General features: G+C 30.9%; 3 protein-coding genes across 4 annotated transcripts; 1 reads left to right on the forward strand and 2 right to left on the reverse strand.

Annotated features, from left to right (window-relative positions):
• Positions 1-236: 236 nt before the first annotated feature.
• LOC107886181 (uncharacterized) lies at positions 237-1,142 on the reverse strand. The gene is made up of 2 exons (XM_016810037.2): positions 906-1,142; positions 237-826 (listed from the first exon to the last, which is right to left on the reverse strand). The coding sequence occupies exons 1-2, from the start codon at positions 921-923 to the stop codon at positions 359-361; spliced, it is 486 nt and encodes a 161-aa protein (XP_016665526.2). The 5' UTR covers positions 924-1,142; the 3' UTR covers positions 237-358.
• A 2,557-nt stretch (positions 1,143-3,699) lies between these two features.
• On the reverse strand, positions 3,700-8,289 carry LOC107886180 (calcium-dependent mitochondrial ATP-magnesium/phosphate carrier protein 2). 2 transcript variants are annotated; one of them, XM_041108702.1, is made up of 5 exons: positions 7,598-8,268; positions 7,103-7,357; positions 4,484-5,269; positions 4,313-4,403; positions 3,700-4,167 (listed from the first exon to the last, which is right to left on the reverse strand). In XM_041108702.1, exons 2-5 carry the CDS (start codon positions 7,206-7,208, stop codon positions 3,975-3,977), a joined length of 1,176 nt encoding a protein of 391 aa, XP_040964636.1. In that variant the 5' UTR covers positions 7,209-7,357; positions 7,598-8,268; the 3' UTR covers positions 3,700-3,974. The 2 variants fall into 2 exon arrangements, with proteins under 2 accessions (XP_040964636.1, XP_016665525.1); XM_016810036.2 differs by having other exon boundaries at positions 7,103-8,289.
• Positions 8,290-14,517: 6,228 nt separating this feature from the next.
• On the forward strand, positions 14,518-16,440 carry LOC107888022 (carbonyl reductase [NADPH] 1). The gene is made up of 4 exons (XM_016812206.2): positions 14,518-14,779; positions 14,852-15,110; positions 15,200-15,394; positions 15,910-16,440. The coding sequence occupies exons 1-4, from the start codon at positions 14,685-14,687 to the stop codon at positions 16,303-16,305; spliced, it is 945 nt and encodes a 314-aa protein (XP_016667695.1). The 5' UTR covers positions 14,518-14,684; the 3' UTR covers positions 16,306-16,440.
• Positions 16,441-18,105: the final 1,665 nt, after the last annotated feature.

Genomic DNA, 18,105 nt, shown 5'->3' on the forward strand with positions numbered 1-18,105 from the left:
TATTAATAATATTAATTGAATTATGTCATAAATTGACGATTTAAAATTATTAAAACTCATAACAATATTATGATAAATAGTTCATTTTAAATTGTTAATAATAAAATGTGTGATGATGGGCAGGGGCAGGGGATTTCTACACGTGAAAATTGGACGGCTATGATTAATCAATACTTTCTTGGCCATCAAAATCCATTTTTTCAACATTCCACTCGACACAGCATCGCACATCAAAGTGAAACAACAAACCAACTATTGAAACCCCATTATTTTACTGTATATTTACAACATTTGAGGATGAGCCATAGGGAGAAATGTAGAAAGTTCCCCCAGAAAAACCTGGAAACTAAATATAACATTAACCATCAAGAACACCAACTGATTTCAGAGTTTCAGCCCTCGAGGTAGGAGTGACAGCAAACATGTCAGCCCGTGTTGGATCATCAATGGCGTAGTGATCGTCATCTTTCTGAATATGGGCAACTTTCCTGAAAAACGACTGCTTGATGAACCTGTCTGCTTCATCGAGCACTCGATCAGGCTCCTCCACCTCTGGTAAACTCTCTCTTCTCTTCTTGTTAACTCGCACATCAGGCGAGTTCTTCAGCTGTTGCACCACTGTGTGAAGGCCCAGTGAGGTTGACAGCGCTATCATGCCGATTGCTACGTACACCGCCACCATATCGCCCCTCACTTTCTTTGGCGGCTTAGCATCTTTAGAGTAGCCAAAATCGGCTGTTGGTGAGTAGGATTTCAGTTTCGGTGGCGTTAAGGTCGCATAACTCGCCTTTCCTCGCAAATGATTCGTCAACTGCTTCAAACAACCCTGCAATTGTCATAGGAAACAAGTTTTAACGCAACCCGAAAGAGAAAATCAAAAGAAAAAATAAGAAATAAAAACTTACAATTGATCTAGATGCCATAGTTTGATCGTAAGCTCCTTTTCAACAGATAACTTGCAGGGTGGATTTATTCGTTTATATAATAAGAAAGGAGAGGAGGATGATGGAGAAATGGAGAGAGTTCTGGACAGAGAGGAGAACCGAACTAAAGTGAAGAGACACTTATTCATACTTTCAAGTGTACACGTTTAGCATCATGGAAGCCTCCTGAGGCTACACGCCATTCAACTACACTTTTCTTGTTTATTTTTTTAATCTCTCCTTCCATTTGGCCATATAATCATGAGCAAACTACCAAAATAGTAACTTTTATTTTTCTCAGCTTACATTTTAGTCTTTTATGTTTGAAATGTTACATTTTAGTCATTGAGTGGTAATTTTCGTTGACGGTGTAACGGTAAGCTGACGTGGCACGTTAATTCATTATTTCAAACGAAAATTTTAGGATAAATTAAACAATTGGTCTCTATAATTTTTTTATTTTGAGTAATTTTTTTTTCTTTTACGTTAAAAGAGAGAAGAATAGAGGGAGAAATAGAAGAGAATAGAAAATAAAGAAAAAAAGGAAAATTTAAAAGAACATAAAAGAAAAAATTGTTCAAAATGAAAAAATATGGGGACCAATTGTATAATTTAACCTAAAATTTTTATTTGAAATGATGATTTAACGTATCATCTCAGCATACCGTTACATCATTAATGACAATTAACGGCTCAGTAACTAAAATATTACAACACATTAACGTAAAGTGACTGAAACGTAATATTTCAAACATAAATAACTAAAATGTAACTTAAGAGAAATAAAAGTGACTATTTTAATAGTTTACCCCTATAATTATCTATTTAATGTAATATTTTTTTTATTTCAATAATTTAATTTTAGAAATTTCTTTTGAAGCAACTTATTTTTTAACATAAAAATGATATTAGTCACAATTGACTCTTAACTCGACTGGCATCGGTATTGTTGTTAGTGTAGGAGAACTTAGATTCTAGTACACTGAAGCATATTATTCTCCTATTTAAGTATTTGAGAGGGGATATTAAAAAGAATAAATATGATTAAAAAACCTATAATTAGATTATTGTTAAAAAAATATTAACCAATTAATGAATATAAAACATAGTATGTTTTAATATAATATTTTATATTAAAAAACAAATAGTTATAAATTATTTATATGATTTTAAATTTTACACAATGTTCATATTATTTTAAAAATTTTATATTATACAATATAGTATTTTTTACAATGCTTATAGTTTTTTAAATATTATACATTAAATAATATTTTATATAGTATTTAAAACGAAATTTTCATATTATTTGTGAAAAAGTATATATTTTTAAAAAATAAGAAAATATATAATAATTAATACAAACGGGATAAAAAATTAGTATATATATATATCATCACACACACAAACACACATACAATATAACAATTCATAGTATATTTTATTTTCTAGTCTAATTTACATACTTAGTAATAATTTTATTTTTGAAATTAATTCAAGTGGTTAGACGCATAAATTGAATACCATTTTGTGACATGGTAATATGAAAATAAAAAAGAGCCTATATTCTATGAAGCTTAAAATTGACACCACCCCTTAATCTCCCCTTTTACATCTTCTCAACCTCTTCCTTTTTCAATTACATACAATCATTACATATTTTCAACTAAAATAAAACATGAAAAATAAGCTTTGAAAAATCTAGAAAGTAATATTTTTCATGGGTTTTCAAGAAGGCTTCAAGTGGGAGATCAAAATGAAATGGAAAAAGAGACTACTTTTCTCTCCATTTTCTATCTCATAAAATCATGTATAAAATCCAATAGTTGCAAGAAGGCTTATACAAAATATAATTTAAGACAAACAAAAATAATTATTTTTATAGTTTACCCTAGAAATCACTCTTAAAATTGTCCAAATCCTTTTAAAATAAATAGACAAAATTGCACATGAGATTTTACCTAAATTAATGAGTTTTAATGGCTAATATTAAATCACAAGTTTAATCCAATGATTATCACACAACTGATGTTTTCTTATATTCTCTTTTCCTTCAATGTATAATTAACAAAAATATTTTTCTATAAACTACTCAACCTCCTAAATTGAGAAAAATAGTTCATCAAGTTTTTCTTTCCAAATTAAATTCAATATTCGTTTTCGGTATTTAATTAACTCCACAAATATTTTTAATAATTCTGAATTCTTTCTCTTTGAAATTTTATGATTTCTATTCTTAAAATATTACCATTAATGACAATAAAAAATTTTGGGGCGTTATTGGGCATATTAAAATGCCTTTAATCACCATACGAAATGATGATGTGACTGATATAACAACAGATTTAGAAGCCTATGAAGTTCTCTATGGTTTTTTTCTAAGTATTGTACCACACTAGTCCTTTCAAAGACTTATGACTCCTTTCAAAGACTTATGACTGACTCTCCCAACTATGATATCTCCAAAATTCGAACTCGTGTTTTCTCCTAAAAAATACACTGTCTTATTATTATACCCAACAACATTTCTTGTTAAGATGTAGAGGTGTATGCTCAATCTGTTCAAGATTTCCACAAAACCTTTGAAAAATCATAACCCCTACATACCATGTCCTAATGTGTTACAGAACTTAAAAGAAGAATGAAATGTTGGAGCAACATAAAAATATAGCTTATTTCGCGTTAAATGGAAATTTTCATTTAAAAGAAAAAAAGAAAAGAAAGAAAACCAGCATAATACCAGACTGTCTCCTTGACAAAGAACCATTACTAAGCATTTTCGCCATAAACAGTACCATTTTCATACCTATAAACTTGGAAGTCAGACATATTATGTCACATAATCCGTTTCTCATCATTTGTTTAGATAAGCCTTGGGGAAAAAATTGTTTACTACAAAACTATGCACCCCATTATCTGAAGGGGAAACATCATCTATCATATAACTCAAAACAATCAGTGTTACTTCTTGTTTAATTATCTTCTTATCGGTATATATTCGTCATTACCTCTACTTTCACTTCTGCCAAACACAAGTCCATCAAACTTCTCTTACTCCAGTTCTAGACTCTTTTTCATAGCCTCGTACACCAAATATGTAATACTTGCGGCTGGTACAACTTTGAGAAGATTTGGAAAGAGGCCCTTGTAGAAACCTCTACAACCTTCATTCCGAAATGTTCTCCAAAACACATCAGACATTCCCTTGTACGCAGCTTCTGATGTAGTTCGTTGAGCTTGCAGTCTGGGAAAACAAGAAAAAAAAAACATCCCAGCAATAAGCAAATATAATAAAGAAGTTAATACAAATACCAAAATCGGTATATGATGATGCAGATGAACACAAATACCAGAAAGCAAGGGAGTAGTACATTATGTTATGATCGTACCTTGTTCTAATAACCTGCAAAGGGTAAACGCATGTTGCTCCTAAAGCTCCAGAAATTGTTCCACAACCTAGTTGCACAAGAGGACCGGGTTCTACAAAAGCAAGAAAGAAATCCAGAAGCTCCTAAGTTAATGAAACATAAGGAACCAAAAAGAAGCAGACAGAAAACTACCACTATCTTGAAGAATATATGTCCTCGACAAATCTTTCAAGGTCTCATAGACAGCAAGATCAATGCCAGCATAGGGGATAATCCCAAGAAGAGATGGCACAAGACCTTTATAAAATGCTCTCGGTCCCTCCTGAACCCAAATATCCTTGGTTAATTTCCCCAGATTTGGAGCCCTTCCACCTTCAGAAGCACAAGTCTGTAATCGAGTTTTTACAAGATCCATTGGGTAGATGGCAGATTGTGCCACTGCACCAGCTACACCTCCAGCAATAAGTCTCCCACTGGCACCTATATCACCATTCTTGTTCCCCATACTGTCCCCTATTACATTCTTCAACATTTCATACGCATAGAACTTGATAGCACTTTCAGGTGCTACCTTCACAACATTTAATCCATTACCTCGGAAAAACCCTAAGACACCATCTTCTTTCCATATCTTCTTTACAGCTGGCAGAATACTAGCACGTGTAGTCTGCACTTGCAAAACCACCTTCAACCGATCAAGAGGAGCAGTTGCAGTGCGAGATGCTGCTCCTGCTATTCCTCCAGCAATAAAATATTTGCTTCTCTTAACATGTTTACTGATGCCTTGAGGAATAACAGCATGCTCTCCGATATCTACAAGGCAAACCCTTTCCCAATGATGATAGATGTTCTCAATAGTAGCTTCATGAGGATAGAGTAGGAGGAAATCTCTCCATTCTTCAAATGTTATGATTCCATTATTGTCCTTATCGACATGCTCTACAAATCGAGCAAGCTCCTCATCATCAATTTGAATCCCTGCAAAATACAAACTGCCAGGCTAATAAGATGAAAACAACTGCTTAACTGCAACTGTGGGTACTATCAGCCTTCCACATGATGCACAGGTACTGTCATATATTTATACTAACTAAATCAGAGAAGTCGAAATGCACAGCTACCATCACATCTTTTTCATTGGGTACAATGAACTCAAATGGAAGCACTTCCATGAAGCTTACAAAGTACACATTATGTCGATTATCATAGAAGCAAACCTACAGTTTCCCAATCTCTGAAAATTCCAAATAATGATTCAAAAAAGCGAGCACGAGATTCATCTATAATATGCACAAGTCCAAGTCAGTGACATGTTTTCTCATTAAGGACATCAATAGATGCTTAAATAAAAACCATGAAGAAACTGTCTCAAACATCCAGTAAAACAAATCAGCAAATATTTTAGAAAAAGAAGACAATGTCTCTACAATCAAGCCAAACAAACTGACACATGAATATACCAACAAGACCTGTCTCAAATATTAAGCCAGACAAATACTTCCCTTAGATGGTGGCAAACCTGCCAAAAAAGCTCATATATCACCTTTGTAGCCTAACTGTAGGATTGATTGAGGTACCTCAACAAATTTTAGAGCAAAAGGAAAACACTCAATAGCAACTCCTTTAAAATAGAATGAACCTAAGGTTCAGATTTCTGCTCACCAATACTTTGGTTTTGGAAAAGCCTGCAACTAAAAGAACAGATTTTTTAACAAGAGAATGCCAGAATCAAAACTCATCGAATGCCATCAGTTTAAGAACTGAAATAAGAAAAGTTCAACAGAACCGCACAACAGAAAACTAATCTTGCATGTGAAGCTTTATACCATCTCAGAATCTTCCTTGAGACAATACAAAAAAATGCTTTGCACAACTGCCTACGGATGCTTGCTAACACCCAAGTACAGTCTAATCCAAATTGCTTTAGAAATTTGAACTAGAGAACACACATAACATAGCCACAAGTCTATATTACCAATTAAAATTCAGTTCTTGTTACTTTGAAATGATCTCCAAGGTCGAGGTTTATCTTTCTTTACTTCCATTGGCCACTCTAATGTGCAAATGAGACAGCTGTTAAAACACAATGACATCTGACAGCAAGCGTATGGCATTCAATTAAACTTCCATCATAGATAAGTTTTGACGGTACGTGACATGAAGTATTAAATGAATTATGTCCCACCGGGTAAATGCATGATCCAATCCACTTGGCATTAATTATTTCACAAAATTTAACTAAGATAAACAGCATTTCTTTGGCCCAAAGACTGTCCCTCAAGCTTGTTATCTAGGCACCAACACCAAAATCTCAATATTATATCTAAATAAAAGGAAAAAGTTATACATGTGTTTCAACTGGATTTAAGCACCAGGATATCATAAAATGAAAGCAATCTGCTATCAACAATATATATCTGCTTTACAGTCACCCATCATTGAGCACAGCAGCTGTTTATAGTTGTGTTAATCACTTCAACTAGTCTCCAAGAAAAGTAAGACAATTGGTAAATTATTAAAAGATTTTATACAAAGAAAGAAAACAAATTCTCTGGCAAACACATACAGAATTACAAACTGCAGAAAGCCAATTGTTGCAACTGCTATGAAAGGGACATTAATAACATCACAGCTTCACCATTTATAAGCAAATAACCATGAGTAGTTCAAACTGTATGATTTCACTATCAACCCCAAACAATGAAAACAACTCAACAAACCGGTCAAACATGTCAAGGTAAGAGAAAAAAAGCTAAAGAAAACAAAAACCCACAATTATTATAAAATAATAATAAAGGGAACATAGCATACCAGCCTTAACAAGGGCATCCCAGAGCTCCTCAGGCAAAATGCACCCATTATGTTCCACATCAATAGCTTGAAAAATCCTATAAAGTTCAAGCTCCTTATCATCCATATACCTCTTAAACTCTTGATAATCCACACGCCCATCTCTGTTAGCATCACAAACTCTCAACAGATCGTTGGCATACTTATACTCGGCCGGAATCTGCAAAGCTGAGAGACCTTTTTCGATCTGAGCATAATCCAAGAATCCCACATTAGCTGCATCAAAAAAATTGAACAAACTTCGAATCCTTAAATCCCTTTCTTCCTTAGTCTCTTGTAATGCTAAAAGAACATGATCCATTGAGACGGGTCCCGGTTTTTTGACCGGGTTGCAACATCCGGGTTTGGATTTTGCCTCCATTTTAGGCAAGCCTACATGCTCCAAACCCTGCCCTGCTGCCCCAGACATTACAAAGCAAAACGACAACGCTTTTAATTATCTTAAGCAAATTTCACCTATTTCTCTGTGAATGTTGTCCCCGGGGGCCTGTTCTTCTTCTCTGCAAGCATGGAGATTTTGAAAGAAAGAGATCTGTTTTGTGAAATTGGGAACAAAGAACCAAAAAAAAAAAAAAAGACCCTTTCGTTTGAGGCAGAGTAATAATAATATACCCCAAAGAATCAATCAAGGGAAGGATCCAAGAATTAGACTCGAATTACTAAGAGAAATAAGACCACAGATGCAGACTTTCGTTTGGTTGGAAGAGAGAAAAGGTCAAAATAAGGAAAAATAGAGTCAAAATTCCAAAGGAACAGGCTTAGTATCTCAATTCCAAGTCTTTTTAATGGGTTTTTTTGCCTAAGATAAAAAAGAATCGATCAAAGAAACAGTATTACAAAAGGCTAAAAGAAAAGAAAGTTATTATTGAAGGTAGAAGAAACAGGTGTGGTTCAAACGTCCAGATAACGAGATAACATATATTGGCTCCCAAAGCTCCTAGACCTTCCAAAATCCCTTTCTTTGAGAGCCCAACTCTGAATCTGATACAGTAAGAGACTAAAATTTCTGGGTCTTCTTTTTTCTGTGCCTGTGTGTTTCTGTTATGACTTCGCTTTGCTTTCTTCTTCTATCAATCACAGGATCAAGGATTGAAAGAAGCAGAGGCCACTAGGCAAAACGAACATTTTTTTTCGCCTAATGATTTATTTGCCCTCCAACTTTTCAAAAAAAGTCATTTTAACCCTTCTTTCAATTTTCTACATTTTTTAGTCTTTAAATTTGTGTCTCATGGTAAACATTTTTTTAAATTAGTTGATGTGAGATGGATGTGAATCACGTGTACACATTTAATTAACTTTTAAAAAATTTTAAAAAATTAAAAAGTTTTAATAAATTATTTAAAAAGTATTTTTTTTAATTTTAAAAAATTATTCAAATGTTAACATATCATCTATGTATCAACAAAGTTAACAAACGTTAATTTTTATATTTATTTTAGGATATTTTGATAAAAAAAATAAAAGTTCAACGTATAAAAGAGATGAAAAATTAAATAAAAAGTTAAAATAATTTTTTTTATAAAATTAAAGGACCAAATAAATCATTATACCTTTTATTGAAAGGAACATATTCTTTACTGTTCATATAAATCTAGGGTAAAAGTATCATAACAATCTCAGTACTATAACTCATATTACATTTTGATCCTTTTATTGTAAAAATAGACAAACTAATCATTTTATGTTAGATTGAAGTGCAAAAGAATCCCTGTATTAAGCTTATGTTGTTAAATATTTATTTTAATAAGTTATAATAACAAATTTAACTATCCATCTTTATACATTTATTTCAATTTGGCTCTTACTTATTCCGTTGAAGCAAATTGGTCTTTTGCATTCTGTTACTCATATGGTATTATTTTGTCTTACAAGTAACATTATAAATAATTTAAAAATTATAAAAAATATTCGGATAATTATAAATAAAAATTATAATTCAAAAAATATGAAAAAGGATTTTCAAAAATGAGAAAAAAAGGTAAAAAAATTCAAAAAAATACATTTTTTCAAATTTCTATAAAAGTTAAAAAATAAATACAAAATATTTTTAACGTTTTTTTTAAAAAAGTTTACAAATTTTTTAAAAAAATTCAAAAATTATGAAAAAATTCTTTTTGTTATGAATATCTTATTGAATGGATGTTGATCAATATCAAGATAAGTTTTGATGTACTTTAAATTCTAATTGTGATTAGAATTAGATCCCTACTTCATTTAAATTCCTTATACCTATAAATAGAGACTTTTGATAAGCACGATTCTCTTTTAATTGTTTTTTCTATAAGTAACAAATTACCCCAAATTTTACTTTTGTCGATTGCCTCTTAGAGCTATTGTTATTTCAATTGAAACTTGCGCACTATGGGTAATTATTAGAACTTTTAACCACTAGGTATACATAAATTTTTAATTTTTTTATGCCCTTTTATGCAAATAAATTTATATAATCTTTATGTGGTATGTTTTTTTTCTCTTTTGTTGATTGATTTTTTGTAAAATTATTTTATGAAAAAATATTATTACTTTAAGGTTTCTTTTAAACTAAGATTTTTTAAGATTTTTTATAATTGGAAACTAATCATGACAAACATGAATATATAGATTTTTATTTAAAATCCACACATGTTTACGATGGTGATTATGAAGTAAAGATTTTTGGAACGTTTATAAGTTCGTCTTGGTAAATCTATTGCATATCCCGAAGTGAACATAAAAGAAAATATAAACCAATATTATTCTAATATTGGATAATACAAAACTCCAAAAGAGTTAATATATTAATATCTTGTGATGGTTAATCTATTAGTTTTAAAAGATATTTATAATAAATCTCATATTGAGATTGTAAATGAGAAAAAGATTATATTTCATATGAATCAAAAGAGGATTGTGTTATTGATTTATATTTATTACTCTTGCTATAAATTGAATTGATCATGACTATCTTTGTGATCTTCTTTTGTCATCATCTCTGCTAAGAGGTTGAAAACAAAATATTTGACTGTGAAAGATCTACTTAAATTCTGGAATAATTTAAAAGATAAATGTGAGCAATAGAATATGGTAATTCTATTTAAAACTCGTTATGGTTGAATGTACTTGAAGTTGCAAGTTTTTTTTTTAAAATTTGTGAGTATAACTCTATAGTATCTATAATAATTTCTCAATTAAAATTACGTGGAAAAATATTACAGATGAGAACTTGCAAGGGAGAAAACTTATGTATGAAAAGTCTTGGTTATGTACTTCTTGTATACTTGGAAAATAAGATCCACTCTCAAAGTTTGCTATTAATATATTCTAACTGGATTCAAAGTCTACTATTGGAGTTTAATTTGCTTACTTCTTGATAAAATCGTCAAAACTCAATGAAAAAAAAAGTACATCTTTAAATCAACTTGATATATTGAGATGTCTTCTTTTTAAGTTTTGATAAAATGGGTTAGATATTGTTTTAAACATCTCATTGTTCATGAAAATGAATATTAATAGATTTATTTATGTCGCTATAGTAGGTTTTATAATTAAATAATATATTTGATTAAAACATATCTAGTATAATGAATTTTATGATTATTCCGATTTGATTTAGTTCAATGAATTGTTAAAGATAGTAATTCATACGTTTTATTCCATGTGCTAATTATTTAGAGAAATGACATAAGCAATTGTAAATGAAAAGTTATATAAGCATGAATGGTTGGATTTTAAATTAAATTTAATGCATGCTTATGATGATGGTTATAAAAGGAAAAAAATGCTAGTTTTTCATAATGTCATATTTCTATGTTTGAGATGTGATTTTTATTGATTTATTTAATTTAGGTTTGTTTCTATACATGATCTACACAATTATTCTTGGTAGTTAATTGATTATGCAAAACTCTTGTTAAAAGGACTTTAAAAGTATTTTGAATTGATCTCATATCTCATTATGGCTAAACAAAATAATAAGTTATTTGTTCCACCAGCTTTGCTCAATTCCCTGAAGTGAATGTAGCAATTCAGAACAATTATGAAAATTTAAATTATTGTCATTAGTGACAAATAGATAAGAAGAAGATGAATGATTCAAAATTTGCCATATGTTTATTCTTAATATAGAATGTTCAATGATTTATATTAATTTATCATTCTTTGAAGCAGATGATATCTATATAATCTTATTGGTAAGAAATATGATATATGCTTACATTATTGTCTAATTTACTTTTTGCACTTTCCTTTAACTGAATGTCTGCAATAAATATAATAAATTTTATAATCATTTCTTTTTTTGTATATTTCTTGAAGCGACTATTGCATATACTTATTTAGAAATTATATTTATTTTGTTGACTTAGTGGCATTATAAACTTCACATTGATTTAGACATTTTCAGTAGTAAATGTCACAATAATACTTATATGTAAATACAAAGTATAATAAATGATAGTAAAATTATCAATTTGTCACAATTTATATTGATATTATTAGTGCATTTGAAATGCATGTTAAAATAAACTAGAAGTTTACATATACAAATGCATTTACTACTTGGCGTGACCAGTTAGACTATCCTGAATCATATATGATATGAAAATTAATTGAAAATTCATACGGACATTTATTAAAGAACCAAAAGATTTTTTAATTTAAAGAATTTTCATTTGTTTCTTGTTCTCAATAAAAAATTATTCTTAAAAACTCACTAGCTAAAGTTGAGATTTAATGTATTACATTTTTTAAATGAATATGGGCTCATTCATCCACTATGTAGATGTTTTGATATAATATGATTTTGGTAGATACATCTACAAAATAATCACGTATGTGTTATCAATTTGCAACATATCATTTGCAAGATTGTTTATTTAAATAATTAATTTTGGATCATGCAATTAAGACAACTCATATTGCTAATACTGATGAGTTTATATCTCAGTCTTTTATTAATTGAGTTTGAAAAACTTTTTGTAAAAGTTTGTTATTTATGCGCATAATAGTTTAGAGAAATTATTGATTGAACGCCTTTAATTAATGTCTAAACCATTACTTATGAGAACTAAACTTCTTATTTCAACATGAGATTATGTTGATTTATGTGTTGTACGTATCAAGCCAATAAGTCTCCAATTGCTCTACCACAATGCACAAAAATGAATGAATCTTCAAAGAAAGTTGGGAATATATATTAATTACAAGTCTCCTTATATTATTATATGTTTTAAATGTATTGGAGATTCAATTATGACATGATTTGTGATTACTGTTTTGATTCGATAGTTTTCTTGACATTAGGGGGAGAGAAATAATAACTTGTAATGAGTTAGGTGGAGAGTAATTTGAACCAGAAGTTCAACAAGGATAACTCATTACAAGTTAATTTTCAAATGTATTTACACACTTAATGAGAATAACTAAGTGTTATATACCATCTAATATTTTAATTTGAATCAAAGTCCCAGTAGGACAATCAGATAGAATAAATAATAGACCAATCAGTTCCAAAGATAAAAATTCTTCTAGATGATCATATAGTGGATGCGAGTGCTTCAGAAAAGACCCAAGACATAATTAATAAGTAAAACTCCAGAAGAGATTCAGGTACCTGGAACTGAAGATTAAACTAATGAAAATAAAAACATCTCGACAAGTTATACCAACTCGAGAAAATGTGAAATCGAATAATAAAATTGGTCGACAATGGTTTTGCATGCAATATTATTATTGAAATAATGAAATAAAAGGAAGATCTTGAATAACTCTATTGAGAAATATAGATATGGAATAGATTGGTTAAAATAAAAAGACGCAACTCAAGTATAATTAAATTTGTGGAGTTTTTGGAACAGTAGTCAAAATATCTAAAAGTATAAAGCCAGTAAGGGTACAAATGAAGTAGTTTTGCAAAAACGGAATAAAAATATGAATTTTTTCGCTAAGCTCTGACATTGATTATGAAAAGATATAATATTCTTTTGTGGTTAATACAATAATCTTTAGATATATTATTAAACTGACAGTTAATAAAAGATTTAACTTGCGTCTAATGGTTGTTATTACAATATTTTATGAATCACTATATAGTGTAAAGTTTATATTAAAATCCTTGGATTTAGAATGCGAGAAGCATATTAAAATTATTGAGAAATTGTTTATTTATATGAATTGAAATAATTTGAACATATGTGGTAAATTTGACTTAGTCAATAGTAGTTGAAAGAAGACTATAAAATGATTCGAAATACCTATTTGTATTTTTATAGAGGGATCATGATTAAAGTTTGTTATAATTATTGTTGAAACTCCTCAAGAGATCAAAATATATTTCCCTTAAAATTTTCTTTCACTCATGACTTTCAAAAGAATGTTGATATAAATGCTTAGCAAATACGTTCAAATGGTCATTTGAAAAGCTAGTATTCAAGATTGAATACATAGAATATGAGATATTATATGATGTTTTTATGAGGGGGAGTAAATACGCGTTCTACTCTTTTTCCCTTAACCGAGGTTTTGTCCCATTGGTTTTCCTGGTAAGATTTTTAATGATTTCTTTGCATTTTTTAGGGTAACACTAAGATAAGTACAACTTAGCAAGCAACTAACTCTAAAATAGTAGCAAAATTAATAACAAAACTAGAGTTATACAATATCCAAATAATACTAATAAAATAGTAGCAATATAGCAAAATGATAGCAAAACAATGAAAAACAGTGGCAAAATAGTAAAAAAAAAGCAACAAATTTTTTTTTTTGCAAATTCGGGTTAGGCTTTGGCCAAAAAACCTTACCCACGACTCGACCCGTTTAGAAAACATGTTTTTTTTCAAGCTATTTTTCAAGCCTAAATTTTTATCCAAACCCTCCCACTTTTCGAACTCACTTTGAGTTGTGCCACCGGACAAATATATTTCTGCGAGTTTGCTAATTATTCAATTCAAAATTGTCTTTTTTATTTCCCGATTATAATAAAAGGATTGATAACTTTCTTTTATATATTCTAATTGTAAAGTCCTAGGTGAATAATTTTATTTTCTTTAGTTCGAATTTTTAAATATTTTTAATATCTTTAAATTATTTTGCATTTTTATTAAGGAGACACCTTTTTGACATCTATATAACTCCCAACCCCCCTCTTATGCGCAAGAATTAATTCTATTGTAACACCTTTTAACTTATGAAGAAAAGAAAACCAACCATCAATTCAGTATTTGTAGTTTTTGAATAAAATATTGGTTGGTTGATATTGAAGCAGGAACACATTAGTGGTGCAAAAGAAATTAAGTAATGAGCAACGGCATCTTACGTTTCTAAAGGCATAAAAGATGGAAGATTTGACCTAAAAATAAGCAGCTCCCAAGAATTGACCACTAACATCTCCCACAAAGTTAAGATGAGATATACCGGATTTCAAATCAGCTGTTGGAAAACCTTCATGTTGTTGTGCCTCTAATCTATTATTACGTACATAGGTATAGATATTTACTTGTTTCTTTTTCTTTTATTTAATTAATGTCTTCCTGAATAATACCTGAAGTTAATCAACGAGGCAAAGGAGATGACAGGGAAAAAGGAAAAGGCCAGTGAGAAAAGGGAAAAGAGACTCCAAGAGATTTCCCTTCTTAGGACCATTCCTTATTCTGATCATCAAAGGTACGTACGTACGTACTTTGGTTATTTGCAACATATTTAGTTTCCTTTGTAAGTTTATATATGTATATACAGGTGGTGGTCAGAAGAAACAATTGCTGTAGTAACGGGTGCAAATAGAGGGATTGGGTTTGAGATTGCAAAACAACTAGCGGGGCATGGATTGACTGTAATACTAACATCAAGGGACACAAGTGTGGGCATTGAAGCAGCCAAGGTGTTACAAGAAGGAGGTTTCAATGTGGATGTCCATCAGCTCGACATCTTGCACGAGGAATCCATCTCTGAATTTACTAAATGGATAAAAGAAAAATATGATGGCGTTGATATTCTGGTATATATATATATAACATCCAAACTCTAACCACTTTGGATTGGTTTCTTTTAATGTTGGTTTATAAGTATCTATTTGTATTATGGCAGGTAAATAACGCAGGTGTTAACTACAATCTTGTGTCTGGAAATTCAATGGAGTACGCGAAGCAGATGATTGAGACCAATTATTTTGGCACCAAAAATATGATTAAAGCGATGATTCCATTGATGAGACCTTCCGCTGCTGGGGCTCGTATTGTTAATGTTAGCTCACGCCTAGGTAAACTAAACGGCCGCCGCAGTGTAAGTAAATCATCTCTCTTTGTTTTGTTTTTTTTTTAAGTAAATAGTTTTATTATTATCAATATTATTTGATTATATATTACATATTTCAGTTAATAAGATGTTTTATTTCTTGTGTTGCATAATATCCATAATTTAGTATTCTCAATTTTTCTTATATAAAAAGATAATACGTCTTTTAAGTATCTACAAGTAGAATTATTTAAAGATCAGATTATTTATCCAAACTTAAAATCTTATTCATATTTAAAAAAGTTTAGATTTGAATTTAACAAAATGTCACACCAATAAAGTTTCGACTCCTAAAAGGTGTTTAATGTGAAATATGAAAAGCGTTTAATGTGAAATATGAAAATGAATGTTTATATTCTTCCATCAATACATGACTGAAGATCACCATAATGTAAATCAGTTGTTAGGTTCTCACAACTTGTACATGTTCATTTCTATTAGCATTATTTGAAATGCAAACTAAATATTTATATATATACGCATATTTTTGGTGTGTGTGATAGAGGATTGAAGATGAAGCTTTGAGGGAAAAGCTAAGCAATTTAGAAACTCTATCTGAGGAACTAATTGACAACATGGTGTCAACATTTCTACAACAAGTTGAAGCTGATACATGGCAATCAGGTGGATGGCCTCAGAAATTTACCGACTACGCTGTATCTAAACTTGCTGTTAATCTTTACAGTATGCTAATGGCTAAACAACTCTCTGAACGACCAGAAGGTGAAAAGATATATATAAATTGTTATTGTCCGGGATGGGTCAGAACTGCTATGACAAGTTGGTCCGGTAATGTCTCGGCAGAGCATGCCGCGGATACCGGCGTCTGGCTTGCTTTGCTTCCCAACGAGGCCGTCACGGGGAAACTTTTTGCTGAGAGACGGGAATTGAAAGTGTGAGACAATGAAAAAAAAAAGGTTACATATTGTAGGGTTTAAAGAAGATTTGTTGAGTTTAAAAAGTTTGAAGGAAATTTGTTTTAACTTGTGCTTGTGAAAGCTTTTGCTTTTATTCATGGAAACTGGATTGTGCCATATTTGCTTCAACCTTCTAGTATCTTTATACCCATAATGCTACTTTTTGAATGAGTTGAGCTTTAACTGAACAAAAGCCTACCCTACCCAATTCACTCATATACTTATAGTTTGAGTTGCAAATTTGTTATGTTTAGACAACGAAAAGGAAAGTAAACAAAAAACCATTGCTATATTAAAACTACTTTACTTTTTACTCTAACAAATATTATTAAAAGCACTTTACTTTTGGGCAATTAACTAAAAAAAGTTCTTTTATTTCGTTATTTACCGCAATGGCCCGACTTTTTGATTATTTACCGGAAATGACCATTTTCCCCGAAAGCACGTCCATGTCAGTGCAAGGTCAGGGGACGTGTCAGCAAAATGCTCCCCCAGGGAAGCGTTTTTCCCCCAACGGTCACATGACCGTTAAAACCCCAAACTCCAATGGTAAAAAATATATATATAAAAGCCCCTCCCCCCTTTCATTTTTTTACACAATAGTCCTCTCACAATTCTCTTTAAATTCTTTCCAAATTCTCTCAAATTTCTCTCAATTTTTGTCAAAGTTGTCTCTAATTTTTGCAAAAAAGCTCTATTTAATTTTTTTGAATTAGTTTTATTTTTTAAATTAAAAAAATATTCAATCGTGTTAGCAATGGCCGGAGAATTAATTCGTCTCGATACAAAACACATATCCATCGATCAAATGACAATGGTAAGTGATAAGTTTGATTAATTTTTGAATAGTATTTAATTTTTTTCATTTATACAATTTTAATTAATATTTATTTTATAATTTTTTATAATAGTCTGTAGATCGGGTGTTGCAATGCTATATCCATAATATGTCTGGTCCTCCATTGCCCTTGATAGAGAATTATCTGCAGGAAGTAAGTTTTTGGCATGTGGCCACGATAGGCCGGGGGTGCAAGTTGGACCCGAAACTAATTAATGCATTGATAGAGAGGTGGAGACCCGAGACGCACACTTTCCATCTTCCATGCAGAGAGTGTACTATCACTCTGGAAGACGTGCAATTGCATTTCAGATTGCCGGTCGATGGGTACGTAGTCACTGGGTCCACTCAATCTGCTGATTGGGGGGCGTATGCTACGAGCTTTTGGGTGCTATTCCAGATAATATTAACGGAGGTCGGATTGAGATGGGCTGGTTACGAAACACATTTCTGGAGCCAGATAATGATTCAACTGAATTAGAAAGAATACGATATGCTCGGGCATACATTCTTAAGATGATTGGAGGCTATTTGATGCCGAACTTGTCACGAAACCGCGTACATCTTAGATGGCTGCTGAAACTCGTTGATTTTAGAGCAGTAGGTGAATTAAGTTGGGGGTTTGCCATGTTAGCAACATTTTACCGAGAGATGTACGAGGCGATGCAACCGAATAAAGCCAAAATCGGAGGATGTCTATCACTACTGCAATCATGGACGAGGTTTCACTTTCCATTTTTACGATCCTCAAGTGAACCACCTATATATATTCCCACTAATAGCGAAGTAAATTTTATATTAGATTTTATAATTAATAAGGGTTTAGGGTTTAAAATATAATTGTATACTAATAAATTATTTAATTAGGTGAAACTATTCGACGAGTTATGTTGGAATACCCACATTTCTTGAAGATATACGGCTTCTATTAGACCAACGGTCGG

This window comes from Gossypium hirsutum, chromosome A03 (genome assembly GCF_007990345.1).
Source record: "Gossypium hirsutum isolate 1008001.06 chromosome A03, Gossypium_hirsutum_v2.1, whole genome shotgun sequence".
Classification (NCBI taxonomy): domain Eukaryota; kingdom Viridiplantae; phylum Streptophyta; class Magnoliopsida; order Malvales; family Malvaceae; genus Gossypium; species Gossypium hirsutum.

Bases quoted from the DNA above. Each gene is read 5' to 3' on its own strand.
- LOC107886180 (XM_016810036.2), bottom strand. From the start codon at position 7,550: ATGTCTGGGGCAGCAGGGCAGGGTTTGGAGCATGTAGGCTTGCCTAAA. The intron at 4,404-4,483 runs GTAGTTTTCTGT...TTGCTTTTGTAG, and splicing joins ATATATTCTTCAAGATAGTG to AACCCGGTCCTCTTGTGCAA. The intron at 4,168-4,312 runs GTACGATCATAA...TTGTTTTCCCAG, and splicing joins TTGCAGGTTATTAGAACAAG to ACTGCAAGCTCAACGAACTA.
- LOC107888022 (XM_016812206.2), top strand. From the start codon at position 14,685: ATGACAGGGAAAAAGGAAAAGGCCAGTGAGAAAAGGGAAAAGAGACTC. The intron at 14,780-14,851 runs GTACGTACGTAC...ATGTATATACAG, and splicing joins CCTTATTCTGATCATCAAAG to GTGGTGGTCAGAAGAAACAA. The intron at 15,395-15,909 runs GTAAGTAAATCA...TGTGTGTGATAG, and splicing joins AACTAAACGGCCGCCGCAGT to AGGATTGAAGATGAAGCTTT.